This window comes from Eptesicus fuscus, chromosome 15, assembly GCF_027574615.1.
Source record: "Eptesicus fuscus isolate TK198812 chromosome 15, DD_ASM_mEF_20220401, whole genome shotgun sequence".
Classification (NCBI taxonomy): domain Eukaryota; kingdom Metazoa; phylum Chordata; class Mammalia; order Chiroptera; family Vespertilionidae; genus Eptesicus; species Eptesicus fuscus.
Genome location: NC_072487.1, coordinates 2,307,536 through 2,335,000, shown reverse-complemented (window position 1 = coordinate 2,335,000; position 27,465 = coordinate 2,307,536). Strand labels below are relative to the sequence as shown.

The following is a 27,465-nucleotide window of genomic DNA, read 5'->3' as shown; positions in this document are numbered from 1 at the left end:
GAAGCAGACCTGGAACCTGCAGGTGAGCCGCCGCGGGCGCGGTCCCACCCCTCCTCGGGCCCCGCCTCGGATAAGCAGCCTGAGCATCCGCTTGGGCCAAAGCCTTCGCCCAGAAGGCAGCTTCCGCCCTGTGCGCACAGCGGGGAGGGCGGCCTCCTCCTGCAGCGATGCGGGTTTCTCCCCCGGAAACCACGTCACCATTCATGCCGGGCCCTTTCGGAGAGCGTGGCAGGCACCCCGTCTGTTATTTACCCGAGGGGGTCGCACTAGTCAGGATTCTATAGCTCCGTGACGCAGAACGTCGGCCTCAGCACACATATTAACTCACCGCTGTGGCTGCCGCATTCCTCCTGTCACCGCGCTTCATTTAGCCGGTTCCACCGGTGGACGTTCATTGTTTACAAATCGTGGGTGAGGAGCTCCCCTCGCAGCCATCCTCCGGCTGCGCCGTGTCTGCGGGATGGGCCGAGCAGCTGGTTTGCCGCAGCGAAGGGCGTGTGTGTCTGATTTGTGTGTGTGGACAACTTGTCATCCACGAAGGTCCCAGAGGCTGTGACCACTCACACCCACGGCCTCCGGGTCCTCTCTGGACTCGCCACTCCCCGCCAGCCCCCGGTGCGCTGCACTCCTCCGACTCATCCGTCCGTGCAGGGACGGCTGCACAGGCTCCCGGACGCGTGGCGTGACTGCTCCCGCTCCGTAAAACTTCCTGTACTAAGGGCCACCCTGCAGATCACGCCCATCCTGCGCCCAGCGTTTTCACTAGCAGGCACTGGGTGTGTTAGACCTCCCCTCTACCCTCACAGTCAGGTGGGTCAGAGTCATTGCGGTGTCATTTGTACATCCTCTGTAGGCACAGTCCTGTGCCTCTGCCGACACACAGTGTAATGAGGCCCCGTCCAACCGAGATGCACAGCAGCTCCACTACCATCGAGCGCCCTGCGCCAGCCCCGAAGCCCCGCACCTGATTGCTGTCCCGTAGTTTTGCTGCTTCCGGAACGCCATATAAATGAGCTCACACAGCAGGCAGCCCTGTCAGACCGGCTGCTTTCGCCCGGTGCCGCGCCCTGGCGAGGCAGCCCTGTGGCCCTGGCGAGAGAGGCAGCCCTGTGGCCCTGGCGAGGGAGGCAGCCCTGTGGCCCTGGGGAGGGAGGCAGCCCTGTGGCCCTGGCGAGGGAGGCAGCCCTGTGGCCCTGGGGAGGGAGGCAGCCCTGTGGCCCTGGGGAGGGAGGCAGCCCTGTGGCCCTGGCGAGGGAGGCAGCCCTGTGGCCCTGGGGAGGGAGGCAGCCCTGTGGCCCTGGGGAGGGAGGCAGCCCTGTGGCCCTGGCGAGGGAGGCAGCCCTGTGGCCCTGGGGAGGGAGGCAGCCCTGTGGCCCTGGCGAGGGAGGCAGCCCTGTGGCCCTGGCGAGGGAGGCAGCCCTGTGGCCCTGGCGAGGGAGGCAGCGTGTGGGCCACGGTCAGTTCTCTCCGTCAGGGCTGCGCAGGGCCCGCCCTTCCACTCTGACCTTGACGCGCTTGCCTTGCAGCCTCCCTGGTATGTAACTGACCGCTGCTTTGGTTTGCATTTCACCTGTGAGGCATGACAGAACTCCCATCCTCACCTGCCCGCTGTCTGCCCTCCTCCCTCCCTTCTCCTAGTTTGGGTTGATTCTATTTTTACCTTTTGTTTCTTGTGGTTTGTTTTATAACTTCAAATAATCAGACTCTGGTTCTTCATCGACTGCGATGCGGGATATGTGTTTCTCCCCCACGAAGAACAAAGAGGACAGAGCTCACCCAGGTCAGCCCTCCTGTGTCTGTTCTGTGCCATCATTTCGCAGCGAGGTGCGCCCCGCAGGACAGACGGCACTGTGCGCGCTGGCCTCGGGGCAGGCAGGAGCGCCGGGCTCCATGCGTCTCCATTGTTCGTAGGTGACTGACGAGGAACACTGTCCTAGACGACTGAGCCAGGGACGGGGCTGGGTCATCCCGGCGTTTCTCGGGCTGGTGTGGCCTTCAGAAGGCCAACACGTCTCAGTGTTCTGAAGTCTACTTTGTCCTTTACACCTGGAAGGTGTTTGATACTGCGCAGATCTTACCGGCTTTATTTATCGAGGGAGTCCACGCGCGTGCGCACACTCGGTGATGGCGCGTCAGGACTCAGGCCGTGGCGCCTGAGGCCCTTCCTGAGCGCAGCTCTGCCCCGCAGGGCCAGGCGCTGGAGCAGGCCATCATCAGCCAGAAGCCGCAGCTGGAGAAGCTCATCGCCACCACCGCCCACGAGAAGATGCCCTGGTTCCACGGGAAGATCTCCCGGGACGAGTCCGAGCAGATTGTCCTCATCGGGTCCAAGACAAACGGAAAGTTTTTGTAAGTACTGCGTCTTTTCCGACACGTGTGGGCTCCGGGCGTCTCCAGTCTGAGCTGCCCCTCGTCACTCACGTTTGTTTAGCCCAGTCCGACCCCTCAGGGAGCCTCCTCTCGGGCGGGCACTGGGCACAGCATTTAAAGGCTGTCCCTCCGCCTCGGAGCCTGCTCTGGGTGCCAGCTGGGTGCCTGTGGCCAGTAGTTTAACCAGGAGGCAGTCCAGGGCTCGCCAGTCTCAGCCTGCACCTCTGTCTTCCTGGGAACTCCGGGCCGGGAGCGCAGGCGGTGTAGGCCTGTGATCGCCGCCGTCTGGTCTTCGCCTCCTCAGCTCAGGGGGAGGTGGGCGCCCCGATTCTGCTCACTGTTATCCGCAGAGGCCAGGGAACCCTCCGTGTCGGGTCCTGGAGACCCAGGCCACCTCGGGGGGTCCATGGCCCAGACAAGGGAAGAAGCTGTCTCGGGCAGGTCCCCTACGCCCCGAGGGCCTGGCCAAGGCGACTCTGCAGCCTGCTGGCGGGGCCACTCTCCTGTGTGCCCGGCTTAGGGACCCCCAGAGGTGCTCACTGGGCCTTCGGAGGGCAGGCCCCCCTCACCAGGACAGACACGGCCAGGCAGCCATGAGCAGGTGGGGTCATCCCAGCTGCCTTCGTAAACTTTCCCTCAAAGTACAATGATTTTTAAAGTCTCTGTTTCAAGCATTTTCCTTAGACTTGACCATAAGGCCTCTTACTTAAGAAATGATCTTAAACACATCATCTTATTAAAAGTTCCCTTAAAACCAGCACCGAGAGCCAGGTCGGCGGCAGTGGGGAGCGATGGGAGTGGGTGCGGCGGCCGGCAGGCCCTGTGCGCGAGGCCTTCTCCCGGTGGCACCGGGCCGCACTGCTTCCCGCGGTCTGGACTGTCACCAGCTTCTCAGGAGTAGTTTCCAACGCAAATGGCCTGGGGCTGTGGGCCAGTGTGTTCATCAGCCAAACTGCGTCATCTCAACAGCCAGTGAGGCCTCTGCTTCTCGCTGGTCCAGGCCCTGGCATTTGGGCTCGCAGGACCGGGAGGGCGTGCCCCCGGGGCAGGTGCTGCCGTGGGGAGGCCGTGCCCACCGAGCCTTGAGACGGGTGCGGCAGGACGGCCGGGGTCCGCAGCGGCGGTTCCTCCCCACGGACTCTTCTCGGCCGCATTCACGTTCACCTGAGAGCGTGTCTCCTGCCTCCTTTCAACCATGTAAACTGCGTGCCCCTCTCCGGACCCGCATCACTGGTGTCCGTAGCTGTCTGGGGCGCGAAATGCCGGCATTGCTCCGGGCACGGTGGAGGCGTGAGCCGCACCAGCACGTGTCTCGTGCAGCCTGCCTCTTAGTGGGGAAGTGGACGCGGGGCCTTGAGCGGAGGGGCACAGGTGCTGGGGATCAACGCAGGGAGGGGTGGGGGGCAGGTGCCTGCTGGGGGTGAGGAAGGGCCTGTGCAAGGGGACATGAGCAGACCCGAAGGCAGTGCGCCACCCAGCGGGGGTAGCCTGTGGGTGCCCTGAGGCAGGGGCGTGCTGGGCTCCTGGGTAATGGGAGGCCTGGCTGCGGGCACGTCGGTCTGCCCACGTATGGGCGAGTGTCAGGGAAGATCCAACTAAAGTTCAGTGGGACCTGCCTGGCTGGGCGCAGAGGAGACGCTCCTGTGAGCACCCACAGGTGCCGGCCCAGGTCCCGCCTTGCTGGTGACAGCAGGGACCGGGGCCATGGGTGCCCTGGGCTCCCTGAGGGCTTGCATGATGGCGCTCTTGGCCATGTTGAGAAATCAGTCATAGCTCAGGTGTGACCAAAAACCAAATTTGTTAGAAAAGGGAAACAAACTTATTTTCCCAAAATTATGAATTCCTTCCCCAAGGAAAGGATCCAAGATCGGTGGGGTTCAAAGCATATACAATTTGGAGACCCTCCTTTAAAAAAACACAAAACATATTTTTTAGAATAAGAAAAGGATCACAATAAATCATCATTTTAAAGCTGGTAAACGTACACAGTTTAGAAAAACGATGTAAGTTTTACTTACCTGCCTGACACATCTGCTCGCACCTTCCCTTTCCGTATGTGGCCGCCGGCGTTTGCCTCTTCATCCGGTCATAACTGGGTGCCATCATCTCCGCTCACAGGAGAAGAGACCTCCCAGCCCACGCTCGTCGTGAGGAATGCCGGCACGTTCTTGGGCTGTGGTCAGCTTTGGAAAGGAAGTTGAGTAGAAGGAAAAGCAGTGTTCTGTGGTTATGATTAAGCATCTTTTACCAATCAGATAAGACCCTAGAGCCATGTGGTCACATTGCTGGGCCTGCTTGGGCTGGCGGAGGCCAGGGGGCAGGGGCAGGCTGTGGTCGGCAGGCCCGGCCCTCCGGCACGAGTGCCCATGTGGTGTGCCCAGTGCAGCCCACGGCCCGGGCACGGTGCTGCTCCCGGTGCGTGGCCATCTCCTCCGTGCCAGGTGCTGCGCTCTTGGTTTCCTTCCGTAAATGCTACCATGAAAATGCTCCCCAAACTTCATGTCCTGCAAGAGAAAGAAAAGGAGTTGTCGTTTTTTTGTGATTATACCCAAGTAAATATTTTATCGTTTGGGGCTGAAGTTCTGACAAATCCAGAGCCGAGTCCCGGGTGCTGACTGCAGGTGCTGTTTTGGAAATGCCTGTGAGTGCCAGGCAGCACTGGCATGGAGTCGGGAGGGGAAGGGGTGGAAGGCGGAGGTCACAGGAGATGTGGGTTCCTGGTCGGGGCAGATGGCAGAATGGAGAGCGGGTGCTGCCATGCAGAGCCTCCTGGGCCACACCGGTGGGCCAGGCACACCTGGGAGACTTGTCAGGTCCTGAGACGGACCCTGATCTCTTGAATGGCCCCGGAGTGGGGGCAGTGCAGGGAGCGGCCCCAAGGGTCCTGCCAGGAGAGGCGGCTGAGAGGCAAGTCGTAGATCAGGCACAGGAGTCTGGAGAAATGAAGAGAGTGTTGCCCATGCAGCAGCTGAGAGTGTTTGCAGGACAGGGATGTGAGAAACTGAGGCAGAGAGGAAGCCCAGGAGAGTCTGAGTTCCATGATCTGAGAGACCCGTGTTTTGGCAAGTGCAAGGAGGCCCGGCGCTGTGGCCTGCGGCTTCACTGCCCCCTCCCCCCTCGGTGGTGCGGGCCTCAGCATGGCGCTGGCCTGTGGTTGCTGCACTCGATGGGCGGGACCCTTAGACACACTCCCTTCCCATCTTCCCAGGGCAGCTCTCCAGGGTGTCAGTTAAAGCATCCCCGGGGCCTCTGGTCCCGCACGCAGAGGCCTCTGCTCAGGGGCCAAGGACAGGTGTGGTTTGCCCTGCAGAGGCATCCGTGGTCGCGCCCCCCGGGGACAGCTGACGGGTCTGCGTGGCTGGCTCTGACACGCCCTGCGTCTGAAATCCAGGGGCCCTGACCTTTCTGTCCATACCCTAGGGCAGTGGTTGGCAAACTGCGGCTCGCGAGCCACATACGGCTCTTTGGCCCCTTGAGTTTTTAACAAAGGCCAGCTTAGGAGTACCCTAATTAAGTTAATAACAATGTACCTACCTATATAGTTTAAGTTTAAAAAATTTGGCTCTCAAAAGAAATTTCAATCGTTGTACTGTTGATATTTGGCTCTGCTGACTAATGAGTTTGCCGACCACTGCTCTAGGGGAAATCAGCACTTCAGTCTTTGAGCCATGCCTTCTGTGTTAGCTCCCATGACTTTCTCTCCCTCCTTCCTTCCTCCCCGCAGCCTTGCCATTCTCTGTCCTTACACACACACACACACTTACTCACCCGCTCATGCCTCCCACTGCGGGGCCCTGTGGGAGGCGCTGCAGTGAAGCAGTGAGCAAGATGCACAGATGGTCCGATGAGTGCACTCTTCTGTACACACCTGGGGCCTAGAGGTGTCATGGATACAGAACCCCAGTGCCAGGGCTCTCTAAGGAAAAGGCTCGTGTCCACCAGAATCAGAGGAGTGCAAATCAGAGCCTTTGTCCAGGACAGACCTGGCTCAGGGACACTGGAGGGCATCCCTGTCCCCCTCGACTATTAGAACAATTCCTTCCCCAACGTCCTCCCCTCCCTCCCCACAGGTGGACTGGATTGCAGGTGGACGCCTCCCTTTAGAATGGATACATAGTGGGAACATTTTTCAGTGCAAGTGCAGCTCAGCGAAAGGTAGCCACAAAGAAGTATTCCCAGCGCGGCACATGTCTCAGGGACGGTTAGACGGCTTGTAAGAACAGATACTTGTACTAGTATTCCCTACGGGCAAGGAAACATGTCAATCAGGATAAAGGATGAGGAATGAGAGCTGTACCTCCAGTTGTGTTCCACAAGATGGATACAGAATCCCAACATGATGTGAGCAGTGGTTCTCAACCTCCTGTGTGTGGGGGAACCACTGGAGGGGCTTAAAGGCATAGATTACTGGGTCTGGATTTTAACTCACTAGGTTTGGATTATGGCTCAAGAATTTTCATTTCTAACAAGTTCCCAAGGCATGCTGATGCTGCTGGTCTGGGGACCACAGTGAGGCCTGTCGGAGATACCCAGTACCCACTTAAGCGAGGTTAAGAATAATGATCATTTGAGATTTTCAGAGTTCATTGGGGGGGTCGCTAACCGTATGTGCAACACAACCCAAATCCTGTGTTATTTGATGGTTTGGCATAGATAACCTTAAAATTGCTTCTATTAGTAAAAACTTAAGTGAGATAGTAAGGCAACTCGGGCCATGACGTCCGACAGCCCAGACACTAGCTCTGTGAAGACCACTTAATTCATGTCTCTGTCCTCGGTTTGCTCCATGATAGGATGGAGAAGCTAGTGTTTTAACTGAATTGTGTTGGGGTTGGACTAGGTAATGTGCATAAGTCTAAGCCAGTGGTGGTCAGGTTTTTGTGCTTCTCACAACTACAGATTCTTTTCTCTCATCATTTCTAGAAAATACTCAGATACTTTTCCTTCATATATGAATTTATATTTTACCATTTATTCCTTCAGAAGCTCTTATTAAACACACTAGTGGCCCGGTGCACAAAATTCATGCATGGAAGGGGAGGGTTCCCTCAGCCTAACCTGTACCTTCTCCAATCGGGGACCCCTTGAGGGATGTCTGACTGCTGGTTTAGGCCCGATCCCTGTGAGATTGGGGTGAGATCAGACAGGCAGACATCCCTCTCACAATCTGGGACAGCTGGCTCCTAACCGCTCACCTGCCTGCCTGCCTCCCTGATCACCCCTAACTACCTCTGCCTGCCTGCCTGATTGCCCCTAAACCCTCTGCCTGCCTCCCTGATCACCCCTAACTGCTCTGCCTGCCTGCCTGCCTGATTGCCCCTAAACCCTCTGCCTGCCTCCCTGATCACCCCTAACTGCCCTCCCCTGCCAGACTGATCTTGCCCCCAACTGCCTCTGCCTGCCTGATCTCGCCTCCAACTGCCCTACTCTGCTGGCCAATTTGGTTCTGATTGGTTGGTTTCTATGCTAGTCAGCATCAAAAGGTCTGCCTCCTAGGCAGCCATTGACTCCTCACAGTTGACCCAGATTTGGTTCTGATTGGTCAGTTTCTATGCCAGTCAGCATCAAAAGCTCCTCCTCCTAGGCAGCCATTGGCTCCTCAAGTTGACCCAGATTTGGTTCTTTTTTTTTTCTTCTTTTTTTTTTGAGGGGGGGGGCTGTTTATTAAGTGGTTATCACAGGGGTCAGACCACATAAGTGGTGTCAGCCCCGGGAATGTGACCTGTCAATGTTGATCACAAAGCCCCCAAGGCTGGTCCTGGTGAGCCCCAAGGTCAGAAATGAAACTGAAAGGCCTCAGTCACATGCTGCTTCCAGGCGTCCAGGCCGGGCAGCAGGGAGGAAATGCCCATGAGGTTCAGGGCTCCCCATTGGACACCACCGAGGTCTGGTAGGACACCAGCTGTATGCCTGCCTCTGCCAGGAGCCCAATCATGGTAGGCAGCATGGCAGGGTTGGAGGGCTGACCCCAGAACAGGAGCAGTGGCAGATCCCTGCGGAGAGGCACTTCTGGTCTGAAGGCAGCTCTGTTGAGTGCCTGCAGCATAGGTGTGGTGCCCTGGACAAAGCCCACAGCCTGGTAGGGGGCACCTGCCAGGGCCACACTCAGGAGGCCTTCCCTGCATCCTTGCTCTCCTGGCACAGTGGAGTTATGGGAGGTGGTTACATTGAGTCCGGCCTCCTTCACCAGCAGCTTGGCGTTCACCAAGTTCACATCTGCATGATTAAAAGTGTCTTTGAGGAAGCCGACAATGACTGCGGGGCTCAGGCAGTTCCCAGCATTCTTCAAGAATAAGCCCTGCATTACCGCCTGGATGGTCCCTTTAGGGGACTCTGCCCAGGCTCGCATCAGAGTCCCCAGAGCTTCTGCCAGAATGATCAAGGTTTGGTGTGTGGAGAGAAGGCGCTGGTAAGGGCCTGGGCATTCACGACCCCCTTGAGGGCTCTCCCCTTTACCATGTCCACGAACTGGACAGCGATCTCCTCCCTGCAGCGGCTCTGGGCCTCCTTGATGCTGGTGCCCAGGTGGGGGCAGCTGATGACATTCTCGTGGTCCACCAAGGCACAGTCCCGAGGCGGCTCCTCTGGGAACACATCCAGCACTGCGCCTGAACACTGCAGGGCCTGGAGCAGGGCGCCCTCATCCACGATCCCTCTGAGGGCACAGTTCACCATGCGCACGCCCTTCTTGCACAGGGCGAAGGTGCTGTCGTTCAGCAGGCCTGTCGTGGAGGGCAGGAGAGGGGTGTGCACAGTGATGAAGTCACAGAGGGGCCAGATCTCCTCCAAGGGCAGCTGCTGAACGCCGAAGGAGGCCGAGACCTCTGGTGAGATGATGGGGTCGTACCCTACAGTCTTCATCCCAAAGGACTGCATCCGGATGGCCACCTCTCTCCCGATCCTCCCCAGGCCAAGAATTCCCAGGGTCTTTCCATTCAACTTGGTCCCCATGAACTTATTTCGGTCCCATTTGACATCCTTCATCGAAGCTGTTGCCTGGGGAATCTGCCTGGCCAGACACATGATCATCCCACAGGTGAGCTCTGCAGCACTAAGACTGTTCCCATTGGGCGTGTTCATGACCAGGATGCCCTTCCTCGTGGTGGTCTCCAGATCCATGTTGTACACACAGGTGCTGGCCCTGCCCATCACCTGGCGCTTCTCTGCTGCATTGATGACATCCACGGTCACCTTGGTGGCCGAGCGGAGGATAAGGCCTTCGCAGTCCTGCAGCTCAGCTATCAGCTCCTCTTTGCTCAGGTTCTGCTTCTCCACCGCCCTCCATCTTGCAGGATCTTCGGCAGCAAGGGTCCAGGCTGTCACTGATGAGCACTTTCTGTAGATTTGCAAAGTCCATTGCTGGAGCCAGCCTCGGGATCCATTGCTCTCTCTGGACAGAAACACCTCTAAGCCCCCAGATTTGGTTCTGATTGGTCAATTTCTGTGCCAGTCAGCGTCTCTGGGCCTATCATCGGGTTTGAATCAGAAAGTGGGGGCTGATCAGCAGCCCTGGTGGAGTCCTGGAGAAAAATGGAGGCACGGCTGCTGGCCAGACTGGGAGAGAAAGAGAGAGGCAAGTGCTGGTCAAAAGCTGCTACAAAGGCAACGGATCAGTCCCTGCTTCTCTCTTCAGGCCTCTCTCTGGCCCTGATTCTCAGCCCCCTCAGCAGTCAGTGCTGGGGCACCGAGCCTGCAGCGGAAGCCATGGCAACCCAGCACTGACTTCTGGTCTGGTCGAGTTTGGGTCTTAATGGTGTTACACCCTGGCTCTTTATTATAGAGAGGTTAAACCTCAATTCATCCTCTACATTTTTTCTTATTTTCTATTGCCTTACTGTGTACTACATTCTGGCAATATCTCTAGATTTGTCTTCCAGTTCACTAATTTTTGCTTCATCTGTGTCTAATCTGGTGTTACACTTATTTGCTGAAATTTTCCCACCAATTGCATTTTGTAAAAATTTCTACCGGTTTTGTTTGTTGTTGCTGCTGTTTCAAATATCCCTGAACATTTTTTGAGAGTATCTTATTGCTTGCTAGTTTTTGTGATTCCATCTTTTGTTTCTTTGAACATTTCATACATAGTTAATCTATATTCCCTATTTGATTGTCACAGCACTGCAAGTCCAGGGGGGTGTAAATCTCTGTCTCTCCTGCTCTCTTCCTCTCCCTGCGCCCTCTCATAACTCATGTTTCCTGAAGTTTTGGGTGACCTTTTAGCACCTGTACTTGATCACTTTTCATCTGTGGGGACCTGGCATATCCTACCGGGGAACGCTGTTCTCCAGAGCTGACGAGGTTCCCTCCTCCACAGGTCTGTGCTCTAATGCGGGGCTCTCGGCCTGTCCCCCTGGCTGCTGGCCCAGGTGCTGGCCCTCTGTCCACTGCAGTGCTAATATCGGGCATGGCCCTTGGGCCATCTCACATTTTTTTTGCTACTTGCCACTCACTTCTCACTGCTCAAATTTCAACTCACTTTTTGCTATATCCTTAAATTTCAAAAGCAAATGTAGGTTTAGAAAAATTTTATCCTTGCTCATTGATGAACAGAACAGCATGTGGCTGTCTTGAGCCTCAGATGTGAAAATCAAAGCTAGACCCTATCAGCACCATCACGTGCCACTATCGTTGGTCAAAGGCCACCATTTCACGTGACAGGTGTGGCTGTGCGTGCAGGCTGGCATCAGCAGTCCCGAACTGTCTGAAGTAAAACGGTCAAAGCGGGTGGTGGACGGATGTCAGTATCAGTTCATCAGTCCGACCAAGGTCCCCACAAAGCTGACAGAGAAGACTGACCCGGTCCCCCCTGGTGAACCCGCGCACAGCGGGAGGGAGCGGGGCTGTGGCACAGCCTTTGGAAGGCAGCCGTGGGGGAGAAGCTGGCCCGGCCAGGCGTGGGCTGTGCTCTGCCCTGTCCTCTGTCACATGGAAAGCGCGTGCGCCTGCACTTGGCGATGGTGCAAGGCCGTCGCACCGAGATGTTGCATTTCTTATGCCTTCTGTGTCGTGAGGGCTGTGCCTCCCCTGAGTTGGGGCTCTCCTCACACCAGCCTGCTCACTGCCCAGCAGGCCACTCCTACAAGCTCCGGCCCGGCTCCCATGCTGACTCCCTGAGAAGGCGCTGCTGGGCCCCCTGTGGCAATATTTGACCGCCTGATGCCGTGTTGGGCCTGGATGGGAGGGTGGAAGCTGCCGTGGGCTCCCTGCTTCTGTCTGCACAGACCACGGTGGCCATCATCGCAGGCACATTGCCCGTCCCAGGCGCCTCCTTCCCCTCCAGCCAGCCACGCTCTGCTCTGCCACGCACAATGGGGAGGAGAATAGGAGTGCCTGGTGGGCTGGGGTGGGCCCCCCTATTCTGCTCTGTCAGCAGCGGAGACTGAAATGCCCTGGGACCTTGGAGGGTAGAGACAGCCTTAAGGGTCCCCTGCCTCCGGGATCCTCCCTCCCGCAGTGTCTGGGCATCACCAGGGCGCGTTCTCTCCGATAGAGGAGGGCCTCGGAGTCAGCCCTCCTTGCAGAACCGGCCTTGCTCCCACCTCCCCTGCCCATCACAGAGCCTGCGACTGCGCCTTGGGGGAGGGAGCTTCCTGCCCTCCCTCCGAGCAGAGTGTTCATACCGCACGACTCCAAGACAGGCCCCAGCCAGTCAGGCCCTGCACAGCCCGCTCCAGTTCAAAGCGGTGACCCCAAAACACAAGGCTGTCGTGAGCGTGGCTCTCCCAGGAGACGCCTGGGGAAAAGCACCCGAGGGTTTCTGTGGACATGTATGCCCGAGGGCTCGGCACTGAGGCTGGAGGCGGCATCCTGAGCGTCCCTTCCCTGGCGCCTGGGTGGCACACGTGTGGCAAATGCGGCGGGTGTGGGCGCAGCGCACTCTCCTGAGGAGCGGAGCCGTGAGAGCTACTGCAGCTTCCGAGCCAGGGTTTCCCATCTTTTAGATTAAAACAGCCAGGACCTGCCCCGCAGCAGGCACCTCCCCATTGCTGGCCGTTAGTGTCACCAGCCTCTGGTCTGTGCCACCTCCAGCTGCTGGGCCTGTGGGTTTCCCTTCTGTGCCCTCGCTTCCTGCCAGCTGCGGCCGCCCAGGCTGCAGGGCCACGCCGGCCGGGCCTGGTCCTCACAGCTGCTCCAGGCTGTGGTCGCGCTGTGTCCTGGGCCCGGCACAGGCCGTGTGGCTGGAGTTCGGGCGAGACCGTCCTGGGCCCTGTGCCCTGCGGAGCCTCAAGTAAAGGATGCCTCCCAGCAGTCGCTGGTCCACAAGCAGAAAGCACCCGCTCCCCCTTGCACAGCTCTTCGTCCTGTTTCACAATGAAATGTCGCCCAGGAGCGTGGGCCCCTCCGTGTGCCTTTGTGAGCCAGCACCGAGCCAGCACCGAGCCAGCACCGCCGAGTCAGGACAGGAGCACCACATCGCAGCAGGTCCTGCTCACACCCCGCCCCAGGGCACCACTCCGGGACTCGTGTCCAGCAGGCCTTCTGTCTTATTCCTGTGTTTCACTTTTTTTTTATTTTGCCACCTGAGACCAGTGCACCCTCTGGGCTGCGGGGGAGCTGGGTGCGTGTGACGCCGGGAGAGCCGCGCTGAGCGGCTGTGCTGGTCCTGCTGCTCTGCTCTGTGCGAGTCCGTGTGTGAGCGCCCACGGGTGTTTGCTCCCGCTGCCGTCGGGGGACAGTGAGCGGCTTCTGGGGACCGCAGGCACTTGTGGGGTGCAGAGTGCAGACCCGGCAGGGACTGCTGGCTCAGGATGCATAGGTTCGATCTCAGTAGAAAATGCCCATCGTTTTCCAAAATGGCTAGATTCACACGCCCTCCAGCAGGACACCACGGAGCTGGCGGCCCCATTCTCAGCAGCACTTAGTATGATCGAGCCTTTGAGCGTTTGCCTGTTGGAATGGTGTGCCTGGGTCCATTTCTTTATTGTGGTCTTAATTAGCATTTCCCAGAGCTCTAGCGAGGTGATTGCACTCTGTCCCTGGGCAACCTGTGATCCTCTGTCTCAGTTTAAGGGGGAGTCCATCAAGACACAAGGCCAGGTGGAGATGGGACATAAGCCTGGAGACCAGAGCTCAGAGCCCGTGTACTGTTCCAGGACGCCGAGGTCAAAGGGCAGGGATGTTGGGAGTGGCCCGTGGACACTGGGCTCCCACTGCTGTCACACTGGGCGCACATTTTCTCAATGCTTACCAGTAGTCTTAGCAGTTGATGTAGCTCCTTAAACCTCCCAGCTCTCCTGCTTGTTCACACTAATCTACACTAATAAAAGAAAAATATGCAAATTGACCATGCCTTCATGATGCCCACCAGCCAATCAGGAGTGAGTATGCAAATTAACCCAACAAAGATGGTGGGTTAATTTGCATATGCAGGCACCTAATGGCCGGTGGTGGGACACTTGCATCGTCGCCATGACGTTCCGCACCGCCTCAGACACTCTGGGCCTCAGGACAGCGTGGGAAGGTGGAAAGGCGGCTCCGGGCTGGAGCAAAGGCGGTGCCGGCAGCCAAGGGAAGGAAGCCCATTCTTGCACGAATCTTTGTGCATCGGGCCTCTAGTGCTTATATAATAAACAAAAATAGCCGGTGCTGTGCGCCACGTGTGAAGTGGGCTCGTTCTCCCCCATGTGACAGCCTGTTCGGTCTTTTCTGTGTGGTTGGTTCGTAGTTTGACAACAACCACTGGGTCACAGGGCTGGGAGGCGTAGCTCCCACTCAGGGTCCTGGGCCGGCGAGGGGGCAGGAAGGGCTGTCCCTCCACCTGCTCCAGCCGCCGAGCCGCAGGCGTGGCGGGAGCCCATCCATCACGCACAGCCCAGCAGGACTGGAGAGCTTTTTTTTTTAACCAAGTTCCACCCCACACACCACAGCTCAGCTCTCAAGTCTTGGGTTAGCTTTTGAGAAGAATCTATAGGAGCGACGACAGGAAAGTATGGCCGTGACTGTTTCAAACGCCTACCTCATGGGGTGACCACTCACAGCTGGGAGGAGGCATCACAAATGTCCCCCAAACATAGAAGCACGTCTGGACTCACCCCTCTCCGCTCTCATGACCCAACAGGCTCCAGTTGCTAGAAGGGGAGAATGGGCTGAGAGCGAGGTGGCTAAGCAGCTCAATTGGGGAGGTCCCGCCCATCCCGTTCCTCTGCAGCCCCACCTGTCCTTCCCAGGGGGCTCGCCCCGTTGAGGGCAGAAGCCCCCCTCTCGTGCACTGGATGAGGGAAAGGGTCACCCAGTGACCCCCACCAGGATGCGGAAGCAGAACAGGGCAGTCCCTGATTTTGCCGGTCACTCCCACCCACAGTGGGTGACCTTCCCTTCTCCCGGGGTTCCTCTCACTGCATCCTGTGCAACAACCATGAAGTCCCTCCTGCAGAAGGGAGAGCGTGAGCCACCCTGGGGGTGGCCCCCAAGTTCCCAGCAAAATGTGCATCACCCCCAGCCTGTGCCGAGCTGGTGGGAGCGGCGGCTGGGCCTCTGCCCTCAGTAGAGAGAGGAGGTGGTGGAAGGCTGACAGCCCCGCCCGCCTCGGGGCCTGTGGGTCTCGGTGCTGGAGCCTGAGCGGCTCTGCGCCCAGGGGAACCTCAGCCTCTCTGATGTCCAGCCGGGTCCAGCCCAGGCCTGGGACGTCTTCGTCACAAGCTCGTGTGTCACGGAGCTCTGTGTGGGCCTCCCTGGGCACGGTGGGCACAGCCCTTGAGCCTGAGGTGGGGGCGCTGTGGCCGGCAGCCGGCCTGGGGCACTTTTCCTGCCAGGGGTGGGGTCGGGGTCAGGAGTGACTGGCTCTTCCTGTCTTCCAGGATCAGGGCCCGGGACAACAACGGGTCCTACGCCCTGTGCCTGCTGCATGAGGGCAGAGTGCTGCACTACCGCATCGACAAGGACAAGACGGGGAAGCTCTCCATCCCCGACGGGAAGAAGTTTGATACGCTCTGGCAGGTACCCGTCCGTCCCGGCAGTGAGGGAACAGCCCCAGAGCCTGCGAGGAAGCCCCCGGGGGTCCCTGCCCAGCCAGGGCCTGCTCCCAGCTCCAGGGGCCGAGTACCAACACCCAAGTATGGGAAGCGCGGGTCTAGAGTCCTCGTGAGGTTCAGACGGCTCCAGAGGTTCTGTAGCTTCTCCAGGCCCCGCCAGGACTGGGAACCTCCGGGCGGCACTCTGGGCTGTGTGCGTGCAGCTGGGAGGCACTGCGGGGAGAAAACAGCCGTGAAGACAGATACACACAAATACAGCGTGCTTGGCGGGGAGGAGGGATGGAGGTGGCCGACCAGACGTGTTTGAGTTGGGAGAGGCTGAGTTGAATGTAAGATGTCAGTGCCGTTCTTGCTTCAAAGTGAGCCTCCATTGAAACGAAGAGCCGCGGACAGTGAGGCAGCGTCTCGGTGCCGGCCACCGCCTGCGGGCTGTCCTTGCTCACGGCCGAGTTCAGTCCTGGCCACCCTCAGCACTCGCCACGCGGGGCTTGCTCAGGCGCAGTGAGCACGGACCCCTCTCACAGCTGTGTTCCAGGGCTGCCGTGGGCACGCCTAGCTGGCCTTTATTTTAAATCACAGCCGTGGGAAGGGATGACGGCACTGCACGTGTGATTTTAGCAAAGCATTCTGGGGCAGATACCGAGAGGCCAGGCTCTGCCGCCCGGAGCAGCAGGTGCGTGCACCCCTGTGGGTGAGGGATGTGGGCAAACAGCCTCTCCCAGGCCTGGCCAGGAGTCTCGTGTGGGAACAGCAGCCAGAGGTCCCAACTCAGAATCCTGCCTCTAAATACTGAGACCGGGACCCTCCTGACCTCAGTGCACTTACAGTACCACCACCTCGGGTGTGGGCCGAATGCTGTGATTAGAAAAAGAAACGCTTCTTTTCCAAACGCTGGGTGTTACACTATCCATGTCATTTATGACATTGACCTTGTCTTTTGGTGTGTAGCTCATTAGCATATGACTCATTATTGACCATTTTAAGGTATATTTTATTTTATTTTATGCTTTATTTTCATGGTATATTTTATTTTATGCTTTATTTTAACGGTATCACTTTGAAAGAGCATGTAGCCTATTAAATAGTCCACTGCAAATTAAAGAGATGAGTGGAGTTCTGCCTGGCGGTATTCATTTTCCACCAGAGTCTCTTGACTCCACGCGATGTCGGGCATGTGACTGCTTTCCCCTGCACGTCCCTCAGTTTCAGAGTCTGTCGCTGCCACAGTGCTGGACAGCTCGCTTGTTGGGAAGTCCCTTCCCGAGATGCTGTCCCGTGTTTATGGGTTTCTCTGGCATAGTATAGTATTCAGCCCTAATTAATCCCTTCCATTGTCTGTTGTCTAGCCACCGTGTTTAAGAAAGAACTGACTTTCGTTTTTATGGGTGTGATTCCATGGGTTTTTCTCCACAGCAGTGTAAGGTGCCTCTGTGCCAGCCCCTCCCAGGTGGCCGCGCTGTTTCTGTTGGTAATTCCTACACTAGGATTCCCGACTGCAGCGCAGGAGTCAGCAAGCAGGAGCCGAATCTGGTCCCCGGCCTGGCTTGGTGCAGTCCCTGATGCAAGTGGCTATTGCACTTTAGAGGATTGTTTTAAATTGTGACCGAGATGGCATGTGGCCTGAAAAAAAACACAGAAATATTACTATCTCGCCCTTGACGAGAAATGTTTGCAGACCCCTGCCCAAGGGGGAAGTCCCTACGGGTCCACCCACCCCAGCCTCCCTTGCAGAATAGGTTGTCTGAAAACACAGTGACGCTGGAGAGACGGCGGATGTCTCCCTTGTTTTAGGGAACCTCAAATACCACTGGCCTGAGAACACACCACTGCACTTAGCAGACAGGGGGCGCTCTGGGTCCGCCCAGCAGCAGGTGAGGGCTGATCAGATTGAAGCGCGCATTAGGAGGGTAGATTTCATGTTGTGTTCTTACCACAATAGTTAACATTTTGAAAAAGAATGTCACCTGGGAGGATAAAATATATTCATTCAACAAACATTCACACGAGTGGGTAAGTTTGAGGTCTGGAAAGGTACCAATAAACAGACAGGGAAGGGGTATCAGATATGAATATTTTAGGTTGTCTGAAGAGAAAATATCTGTTATGAGAAAAGAAAAGGTGAAATATAAGGAAGGACTGTCTTTTTCTTTAAGATTTTTTATTGATTTTTAGAGAGAGAGCAAGGGGGAGAGAGAAACATTGAGGTGAGAGCGGAACATCGATCTGTACCCTGCACACCGCCCCTCCCCTCTTTGGATCAAGCCCACAACCCAGGCCTGTGCCCTGACCTGGAATCAAACCATCAACCTTCTGGTCCACGGGATGATGCTTAACCCACTGAGCCACACAGGCCAGGGCTCAGGGCTGTCTTACTGCATAGTTTTGATAAGATAAAAATAAATCCATTTGCATGAATTTACTTTTAATGTAGAAATTAGACATCATAATCATAGTTTTCTGGGAACCATTAGCCAAAGATGCCCAGGTCCTGTGAATATAAGGTGATTTTCCAAAAGGCCACCTTTCCCCATGTCCCGGCTCCTGTCACCTGTCCTGTGGTGGCTTCTCTCTGAAACTTTTGGGCGGAGTGACTTGGTCCCTCCGAAGTCTTGGCCCACAGCACTGTTAACAGCAGTCCTCACTATTTCTCTCTCCACCAAGGAAGGAAGCACTTCAGGGCAGGAACAGGGTGTCCACTCACATCGTCTACCCCATCCTCTCTCAGGGCCTGGCGAAGCCGTGCTGGCAGAAGGGCTGACTGCTGAGCTTACATCACCCAGATGTAGAGCATGTGAGCAAATCCTGGTATGCGACTGACTACCAGAGAGAGAGAGAAAGAGAGAGAGAGAGAGAGAGAGACAGAGAGAGAGAGAGAGAGAGAGGAGATCCCGACGGGAGGCGGCCTGTGGACATCTGTCCTGGTCTGAGGGTGGGAGGAGAGAGACATGGGGAGGGTCAGGCAGACACGCCAAGAAAGTGAAGGGTTGTCTTTGGATCACATTTTTTTTTTTTAATATATCTTATTGACTTTTTACAGAGAGGAAGAGAGAGGGATAGAGAGTTAGAAACATTGACCAGCTGCCTCCCACACACCCACCACTGGGGATGTGCCCTCAACCAAGGTACATGCCCTTGACCGGAATCGAACCTGGGACCCTTCAGTCTGCAGGCCGACGCTCTATCCACTGAGCCAAACTGGTTTCGGCTGGATCACTTTTAAAGTCTGAGAGGGGAGCTAGCTGCTCCAGGTTCGACTCCCTTTCCTGCCACCTCACTGCACTTTCTTACCTCTTCTCTTCCAGCTGGTCGAACATTATTCTTATAAACCAGATGGTTTGCTACGAGTCCTTACAGTTCCATGTCAAAAAATCGGCGGGCAAGCGGGTGAGTGACGAAGACATTGGGATTTCCATCTTTTAGATAATAATGATAATGCCATAATCACCAGCTGTGTTTCAGATTCCACCTTTGCAAAGTCAAGGGGGATGAGGCTTTGTTTTTACTGAGTGATTGATTAAAAATGTCAGATTGCTCCCACTTTACATATATCATTGATTAAAAAATAGAGAATACCTTTAACTTAAAACTAGTGCTGATCGCAGGGGTGAGACGTGGAGTGGAGATGGTATGAGGAGTGTGTGCAGACGCTGCATGCTCCCCAGCAGCCGCGCTTTGCGGTCGAGGCCTGTTCTCACAGGGGTCCTGGTGCTTCGGGCGAGCAGTAACCATCCCCTTCCTCGCCAGGAAATGTGAATTTTGGAGGCCGCCCACAGCCCCACGGTGCCAGCCCTGCGGTAAGTGTTCCTGGGAATACCACGGCGGGACGCGGGGCAGGGAGGTCAGGAAAGGCACGCTGGGCTTCCAGAAGCCTGTAACCATGGTTTCCATTACGCTTGGTGAACGCACTGCTGGTGTCCGCTAGGTCAGCCCAGTCCCAGGCTAGCCAAGTTAACGTTTTGGGGGTTAAATTCTCTCCATTTCCTAAAGGTATAAAAACGACCATGAAGCCCGGTGTTAAATCAGAAATATGCCTCCCGGCAGATTTGGGAAATGGTGACATGCTGTTCAAGCTCAGTCTGAGCCGTCTATGGGCCCACGGCACGACCCGCACGGCGGGCGGAACACGCCGGGTACAGGACGTCTCCGTGTGCCGTGGCCGATCCGTCGGGTCCCGTCAGCCAGGACAGTGTTAGGGGAGACGGGCCCTGCCCTGAGGCTGCTCGCCTGGACCTCCGGAGGAAGGCCGAGGGGCAGTGCTGGATGGTCCGTGAGGAGCCTCAGAGCAGCGGGGATGCCACCACTGGGCCGGGAGGAGGTGAGAAGGTGGCCTGTCCATACTTCTCATGGGTTTGCCCGGAATGTGCCGGACGCCCCCAAAGAGAGCGAATTGCAGACTGCTAGGAGCCGACACACGGTTTCTCACTCAGCGGGAACCGGCTCCTGCTCCCTTTGGAGGGCCTCACTGTGGGCCTTTGGTTCCCGCAGTGTCATCCGGGAAGTGTAAGAATCGCCCCGGTGCACGCCATGTGCCCCACACCTCCCTGGTTTTCTGCTCACCCTTTAACGCCCGCAGCGAGCGGCGTGCACTCCCCACCCCAGAGCTCCGGGCAGCACTGGCCGCCAGGCGGGGCCTGGGATCGCTGAGCGTCAGAGAGCGCCAGGGGCAGCGCCTGAGGTAGAGCACCTTTGAGGCCATTGTAGTCTGCCTTCTCGGCGGCTCCTGGCCGGTCAGCTCCACGTGCCCACGGGTGCTCCGTGAGACCGGGCCCTTCCTCCAGGGCGGATGGCGCTGGAACGCAAAGAACCCAAGCCCGCTGTTGGCCGTGGTCACCAACGGCTTCAGGGCCAGGTGCTCTGGAACGGCTGCTTACTGCCTGATGCTCAGAGGGAGGGTGCACAGCCGTGTTCCCGCGGTGGCCTCCCCCCGGCCGCCCGAGGAGGAGTGCAGTGGGCTGGCAGGGGCGCCCTCACTCTGGGTGATTGGCCTGCAGCCTGCGGTGTCACAGCTCCCTGAACACGGCCAGTTTCATGAACAGCCCCGATTGTGTAGCCTTTTGTGGAAAATGGCCCCCAAGCGACGTCCAGGTCCTTATCTCGGGCGCCCAGCTCCCCTCGCAGAATTCCTCATGGTCAGGAGCGGGTCCCGCGGCACAGGCCGGAGGCTCTGGCTTCGTGGTTGGAGAGCGAGTTAGAGCAGCGTGTTTGACCGTCAGCTGTCTCTGTTCTCACACCTGACTCTCCCTCTCCGCTCTTACGGTTTCTAGGCTTGGACAGCAGGTGGAATCATCTCCAGGATCAAATCCTACTCCTTCCCCAAGCCCGGCCACAGAAAGGTACTCACGCGTCCCGCCGGCTGCCCCGGCTGAGTGGTCGGACCCTGCCCCCTGCTGTGGGTGCCGCTGGCCCGCTCTGTGCGCCTCCGCCCTCCTGCTGCTCTGGCCCGCGTCTCTGCCGAGGGTGGTGGCCTTCGCGGCAGCCCAGCTGGGCTCGCACTGTGCTTGCCACGCAGGTCCTGGCCCCGCTGCTGCGGAGCCCTCGCTGTGCGCTGCCTCTGCTAACGTGTGCCCGCAGCCACCGGCCAGCGGGACAGGTGGGAGCTGACTCGCAGACTGGAAAGTCTTTGCCACGTGAGCCGCTTCCGTCCGCTGCAGGAAGCCGCGCGGAGTGTCTGGGGACGGGTGGCCCAGCGCACGCAGACGGCAGGAGCCGGGGTTGGCGCGTGCGGCCCAGCGGGGCCGGCGCTGCGTGCTTCATAGATCCCAGGGCCTCCACGGCTCAGGCGGCGCGTTCCCGACGCGGAGCTTTAAATGTGACACGGATAAAGACGGGGTGACATGGAAGGGTTAGGAACACCAGTTTTGTTTGAGGCAGTAAGATTGCCATATATTTTTATATTTTTATATTTTGCTATACGATTGAATAATGAGGGAAATAAAAAGTTCTTTTTTAATGACTTTTATTTATAATGAATCACCTCCCTCAAAACCCATATATCATGTATATGGATTTATTTTTTCCCTTTTCCTATTTTTACCATTGGTGGTGTAAAGTGATTCTTTTACTGATAATTCTTTCCATTTTCAGTTGGTATTTTTCCAAACATTTCAGCAAACCCCTGGGCACCAACTCATGAAGCAGGTTGCCTAAAGTGCTTAAGGGAAACAGATGAAAAGCACAGATGCCCTGAGACTGTATTCAGTGAAAGCTTTTCAAGTGGCAGCCATGCTCAATGCCTTCTCAGCCTGGTTGGCCATGGAAGGCAGGCCACACGGCAGGGGTGGCGGTGGTGCTTGAGGGGAAAGTAATGTGATACACCTGAGCAGAATAACTTTATTGTCAGGTCCCGGGCAGTGTAGGTCAGCCATGGAAATGCCAGCTCTGATGGCATCGCTCTCGGGGGTGACAGGGAGGGCTGCCCCTGCCAGGAGCTGGGACCAGGCCTCAGGAGCACACCCTCTCGCAGTTCCTTTGGCCCCACGATCAGGTGTCCGCTTCCAGGTCAGGACAGGAGGTGACTGAGCTCTGGCCTTGGAGAGGTCAGCATTCCCCGCGATCCCAGGCTGTTCTCCACAGCTGCGCCTTCCGGCCCGCCCGGCCCTGGGCCCGGCGCCTTCGCCCCTTCTCCTCGGAGAGGCTCCCCTCGGTGCCAGGCTGGTGCCCGTCAGCCGAGGTGACGCCAGTGTGCTCTGACTTAGGGTGCCTTTCAGTCGTGAATCATCCTTTCAACGTTATGATTATAAATTCCGGTCTAATCAGTGGCGTCCCGCCATGGGGTGGCAGCCAAACTGGAGTTCACCAGATGCTGCTTGGACCGATGACTCGGGCAGGACACGCCGTGTGCCCGGCGTCCCGCCCACAGACCCAGAAGCCCTGCCGCCCGAGGCCCCTCCGCTCACAGGGTCTGCCTGGCAGCCCTGCGGGAGCCCCTGGCAACCTGGGCCCCCCTCCAGCTCCCCCCTCGTTCATTCACCACTCGCTTCATAACGGCCCCAGCCCGGAGCCCGGAGGGGCACGCTCCCTGCAGACCCGCAGACCACACTCCACGCTCACCCCGTCCTGTGGCTTCCAGGCGTATCCAACCGAGTTCAGCCGGGGCGCGTGACCATGCGAACACTTATGTGTGAAAGAGACACACCCTCACGCACACATATAGGTACCTCCATAATCACGCATGCACATGCATAGTGTCTGCAGACATGTATATGCATATGCACCCACATACGTGCCCATCTAACCCAGGCCGTGCCTTACACAGTTGCAGGGGCTGGATAAGCAGGCCGCCGGGCAGGACAGGAAGGAGCTGCTCGGGCACAACACGCTGTCACCACGGCCAGGGGTCAGTCATGGCCCCGCCCGCCTTTTTCTCTCAGGGAAATTCTCAGCTCTCTTCTCAGGCCCCTGGACTGATTGAACCAGGCCACCCAGGATGATCTCTCCCGCTTAATAAGCTAATTAGGGGCGTTACTTACATCTGCAAAACGGCTCCCGCCATGCGGAGACCTGGTGACTCAGCCGGGCTGACAGCCAGAAAGCAGGCCGCAGCCGCCAGCTCGCGAGGGGCCAAGCCCCCCACCCGGCGCGGTGCCCGCGGAAGCAGCTCCGCTCACTCACACTGACGAAAGCAAAATCCAGAAAATAACTTTTAATAGATCTTTAGACTAAGGAGAACATGTCTAAAGTGAGTTGAAGGAAATATTCGTAAGGCTACCTAAAAATAAAGAACCATGGATAAGAACCATAACACCATCAAAAGAGAAATAATAAACTGGGAGTATTAGTAATGACGATACATACAAGATTACTGTCTTAATGTATACATTAAGTCTATGAATCACTACAGGTTTTAACTATCTAACTGGAGATTGGCAGAGGATGTCAGTAGGTTGGTTTTAGTAAAGCAAATATAAGTAGCCCTTAAACGCAGGCGGAGATGTTGCATTTTGTAATGAGACGCAAGTTAGACCTGGAGTACTCGGAGTCCACCTGTGAAACGGGCCCAGAGAAGCACGCCGGTGACAGGGTGGGGCGAAGGAGTGAGGAGGAAGCACGCTCACGCTTCGCTGAAGTGTGAAATGATACCATCTCTCAGGAAGGCGTTTTCTCAACACCCGTCAGAGTTAAAGCAGGATTTCACTTCTAAGTATCATACACATATCCTTGCACTTATATGACGGTGTTTATTGCAACATTGCATAATTGACAATCTGGAAATAACTTAAAGTCTATCAATGGAAAATACTTAAAATCATTTAAAATAATGCGCATACTGTGAGAGGCAGCTGGGATCGAAAGTTGTTTCCAAAATCTAATGTTAATTGCAAACAGCAACATCATACACATATGTTTGTGCTGATATGGCATAGAATATTCTGGAAGAATACAGGAAATAGCTGCTTTGGGAGAAGCAGACGGTGCCAAGGAGACCCACTTCTCGTTGTACACCCTGTTGTGCATTTCTTTTTTTAAAATATATTTTTATTGATTTGAGAGAGGAAGGGAGAGGGAGAGGGAGATAGAAACGTCAGTAATGAGAGAGAATCTTGGATTGGCTGCCTCCTGCATGCCCCCCACTGGGTATCGAGCCTGCAATCCAGGCATGTGCCCTTGACCAGAATCGGACCCGGGACCCTTCAGTCTGCAGGCCGACGCTCTGTCCACTGGGCCAAACCAGCTAGGGCCTGTTGTGCATTTCTAAACTTGCACCTATTAAGGTTACTTCATCAATTTTTAAAAGAATTAAACATTGGGAAATAATTACTCTGATTAATACTGTGAAACTACTTTTCTTGGCCAAAAAGAAGGCTTATTTAAATTTATAACAACTTTGAAGTGTGCATTGAATTTTCATAGACGCCAAAAATATCAATAGTTAATTGATAAAAGAATTGTGAGATTTAAACTGTAGATTGAAAACATTTTAATTGCTCATAAGAAATATTTTAGGAGAACTAATATTTATGTTTTCACAGATAGAAGGGGATTTTCCATTATTTAACCAGTTATGAGAAAAGACTACAGGGAATTATTTCAAATATTTCAGTTGTTTAGCTAAGGTGTAAATAACTTCCTTGAATTTGTTAATTTGATCAATATAAATAGTTTTTAATAATTCAAGCACAAAAAAGGTGGATGTTAAAGCTTGAATTAAATCTAGCATGTGGGTAGTTAATGAAAAGTATTTTGACTTGAAGATGATTATTAATCAGATAATCTTAAAGTTTATAATAAAAACTTAAGGGCAGATGTAGTTTAAACATTTTGTTAGATATTAGTAGCATTTCAGTACTTTAAAATGTGACAGGATTTAGCTAAAGAACACAGGTGTGACTCCCCTCTGCCCGCCCGCGGTGGGCCTGGCGCGATGAACCCTCCCGGCGGTCCTGGCACCTGGGCGTCTGCGCCGGACGCACAGGCACCTCTCGCTCCCTTAGGACCTGGACTGAGCAGCCGCCTCCCAGAACCAAAGACGGGTTTCAGTTCCACAACCCAGAGGCACGTCACACTTCCCTTAGCCGTGGGAGTGTGTCCAGAATTTCAGATACAGTCCACTTTCCAGGTTTTATTCCAACACGTACCACATAGTGATGGTTGGAATGTTTAAGACATTTAAAGACACAATCCGCTAGGGTCCAGCTGAGGGAGGAGGAGAGAAAGCAACTCTCAAGTCGTACTGGTTGGAAACGGCAAGGCAGGGCCAGGCCTGAGAAGGGTGTTTCATGTCATTATAGAGGGAAGGTTTAACCCCGCTGCTGCTAGGTGAGGGAAGCTCATTGTGCAGGTCAGGTGTTGACCTTTGAGGATCGGAAGGAAACCTAACCTCACCCACGCCCTGGCCAAGGAGGCTCTGCCCAGCTGTGGCTGCGGGACCGGTTCCCCTTCGGGGTGCGGCCGTTCTGCCGGAGACCGGAGCCCTGCAGTCTTCGCAGCCAGTGTTCCTGCGACCTGCCGGTTCTTCTGGCCACTGCACGTGTGACAAGTATGCCCACATCTTTACCACTGCCATCGCCCGGTTCAAATGTCTTGGAGGCAGTCCAAACATTACAGCCTAAAATGGGCATTCCTGAGCGTGCCCGGCACTCCCGGTGCAGGGAACTGACCTCGCCTGGCAGCTCCAGAGAGCAATTCCCGCTTCCCCTTGTGTTCATTCCTGAGCCCCCACTTCTTAAACACAGGCACACGGGACAATGTGTCAAATGCATTATCTACTTGCAGTTAATCCTGGGGGAAAAAAAGAAAAGAAAAGAAAGAATGAGAGATCAGGGATTGTGATTTGTATGCTAATTTTTATTTTGTTACTGTGGAGTGGTCTGTTTTTACCAGAATTCATAAACCTGGAAGGTCACGTTTCTCCTTGCAGAAAGCTAAGGCAGCTAGTGCCATCTAGTGGTGCCCTGCCGGTTTGACTTCCGTGGGGATATCAGCAAAAATAGGAAAAAGGCAATTGTCAACTTTTACTTATACTTTGTCTCTAAGCAGAAGCTATTGATCAGGGCGAATAAATCAAGTGCAAAGCCAACCCAGTAACGACCAATGGTGTAGTGACCAATATGCTCTTCATTACATTTTAAATACTAATCGACACTTACAATTCACCGTTGTGCCTGAGAGCTCATTCTCTTTTTCAAAAAAATATTTTAATTGATTTTAGAGAGACGAAGGGAGGGGGAGAGATAGAAACATTATTAAGAGAGAATCATTGATCGGTTGCCTCCTGCAAGCCCCCTACTGGGGATTGAACCTACAATCTGGGCATGTGCCCTGACTGGGAATCGAACCTTGACCTCCTGGGTTATAGGTCAATGCTCAACCACTGAGCCATCCCAGCCAGGCTGCAGCTCATTCTTCACAAAGTCCTCCTCCTTCCTTCCCCCTGAACATTGACTCCGGCGGGTTTGCTGTTGGCTGTTCTGCTAAATGGCATCCTCATCCAGTGCTTAGGGAACGTGAAACCTGCTCTCTGTCTTCATGTCACCATCAAGTCACTACTGCCTTTTAACTGAAGCAACAGAAAACCTCCTGTTTCTTTCAAAGAAGGTCCTCCCAGGTGGCGGGCAGCAGGGCGTGGGTCAGGGCCGGAGCTGCGGGGTTACTGAGGGCAGGTGGGGCTGCAGGATGTGGCCATGTGGGGTCTGCGCAGGCGTGGTGAAGTGAAGCCCTGAGCCACCTCGGGGGAACACCTGGGGTCCCACCTTCCACAGGGGCCCTCGGCCCTGTTCCTGGCCCTGGTTCAGACAGGTGGGGGGTGAACACCAGCCCCACCCCGAGGGGTGTTTAAGGGCATTAAGTTGGCTGGTCCATCGCTACCCATTCTGACTTAGTCCTGACCCCTGGCTTACCTTTCAGTATTTTCTTCCGTGTTTTCTACACCCCACCTGCTTTAAAGCTCAACATGGGAGTCGTATGCCAGATCCCTGCAGCTGGCTGCGTCGGAGCAGCTTTTACGAAGCCTCCTGCCTGGGGGACTGCAGCCCAGGAGATAGTCTTGTGTGGCAGGGGCAGGGGAGGAGGTGAAGAGAGGGCTGCGTCTTGAAGTTTTGTCTCTGATCTTATAACTTCCCTACCTGCAAGGAAAATCAGAGGTGTTGAAATGATAGAGAGTGAACCAAAAAGAGACTGTCTTAAAGTGTGCAAACTATCCCTGCCGTGGAGTTTGATTTCAGGAGGGAACTGAGCAGGGGGGAGTGGCGAGCCTTGGGAGGTACTAGTTTCTCCTGGGACAGTCCTGCCGAGACAGGGAGACTCCACCACAGACGAGAGGCGAGCCACACAGCACGCCCACAGTGAGACGTTCTGACGGAGGTCGGCTGCCATTTGGAATGAGCCACTCCTCCTCTGCTAGTGTGAAGACCCAAGAGAAGCTCAATTTTAAATCACTGGAGTTGACAGGGCACATCTGCTTCCTGCATCCAGGAGGTGTCGGTCTGACACGTGTTTACTGAGCACCAGCAGGGGGCGTGCCAGTGCTCTATCTCCCGCTGCGAAGGAGTCTGCCATCTGTCACAGCCACTTCTGCAAGCAGCTGGGCAGCGGGGCTGAGGCCGTGGTGAGAAAAGGGTCCAACGACATCCTGCTGACATGCGAGCAGGTCCTTTAGCCGCGTCAGCCCGGCAAGCAGTGCGCTGTG

At 55.8% G+C, this 27,465-nt stretch overlaps 2 protein-coding genes across 2 annotated transcripts in view; one reads left to right on the top strand and one right to left on the bottom strand.

The window, feature by feature from the left end:
• SYK (spleen associated tyrosine kinase) overlaps positions 1 to 27,465 on the top strand; it is an 87,430-nt gene that overhangs the window by 35,313 nt on the left and 24,652 nt on the right. The window contains exons 2-7 of the mRNA XM_008156863.3: positions 1 to 22; positions 2,189 to 2,349; positions 15,168 to 15,306; positions 18,644 to 18,725; positions 19,086 to 19,135; positions 20,606 to 20,674. The exon at positions 1 to 22 is cut by the window's left edge and continues 417 nt beyond it. Coding sequence (XP_008155085.1) covers positions 1 to 22; positions 2,189 to 2,349; positions 15,168 to 15,306; positions 18,644 to 18,725; positions 19,086 to 19,135; positions 20,606 to 20,674 — 523 coding nt within the window. The remainder of the gene's footprint in view (positions 23 to 2,188; positions 2,350 to 15,167; positions 15,307 to 18,643; positions 18,726 to 19,085; positions 19,136 to 20,605; positions 20,675 to 27,465) is intronic.
• LOC103300003 (D-3-phosphoglycerate dehydrogenase-like) lies at positions 8,145 to 9,727 on the bottom strand. Its single transcript, XM_054727330.1, is given in 4 exon segments — positions 8,145 to 8,230; positions 8,233 to 8,751; positions 8,754 to 9,646; positions 9,648 to 9,727. Coding segments are annotated over 4 exon segments (1,578 nt in total).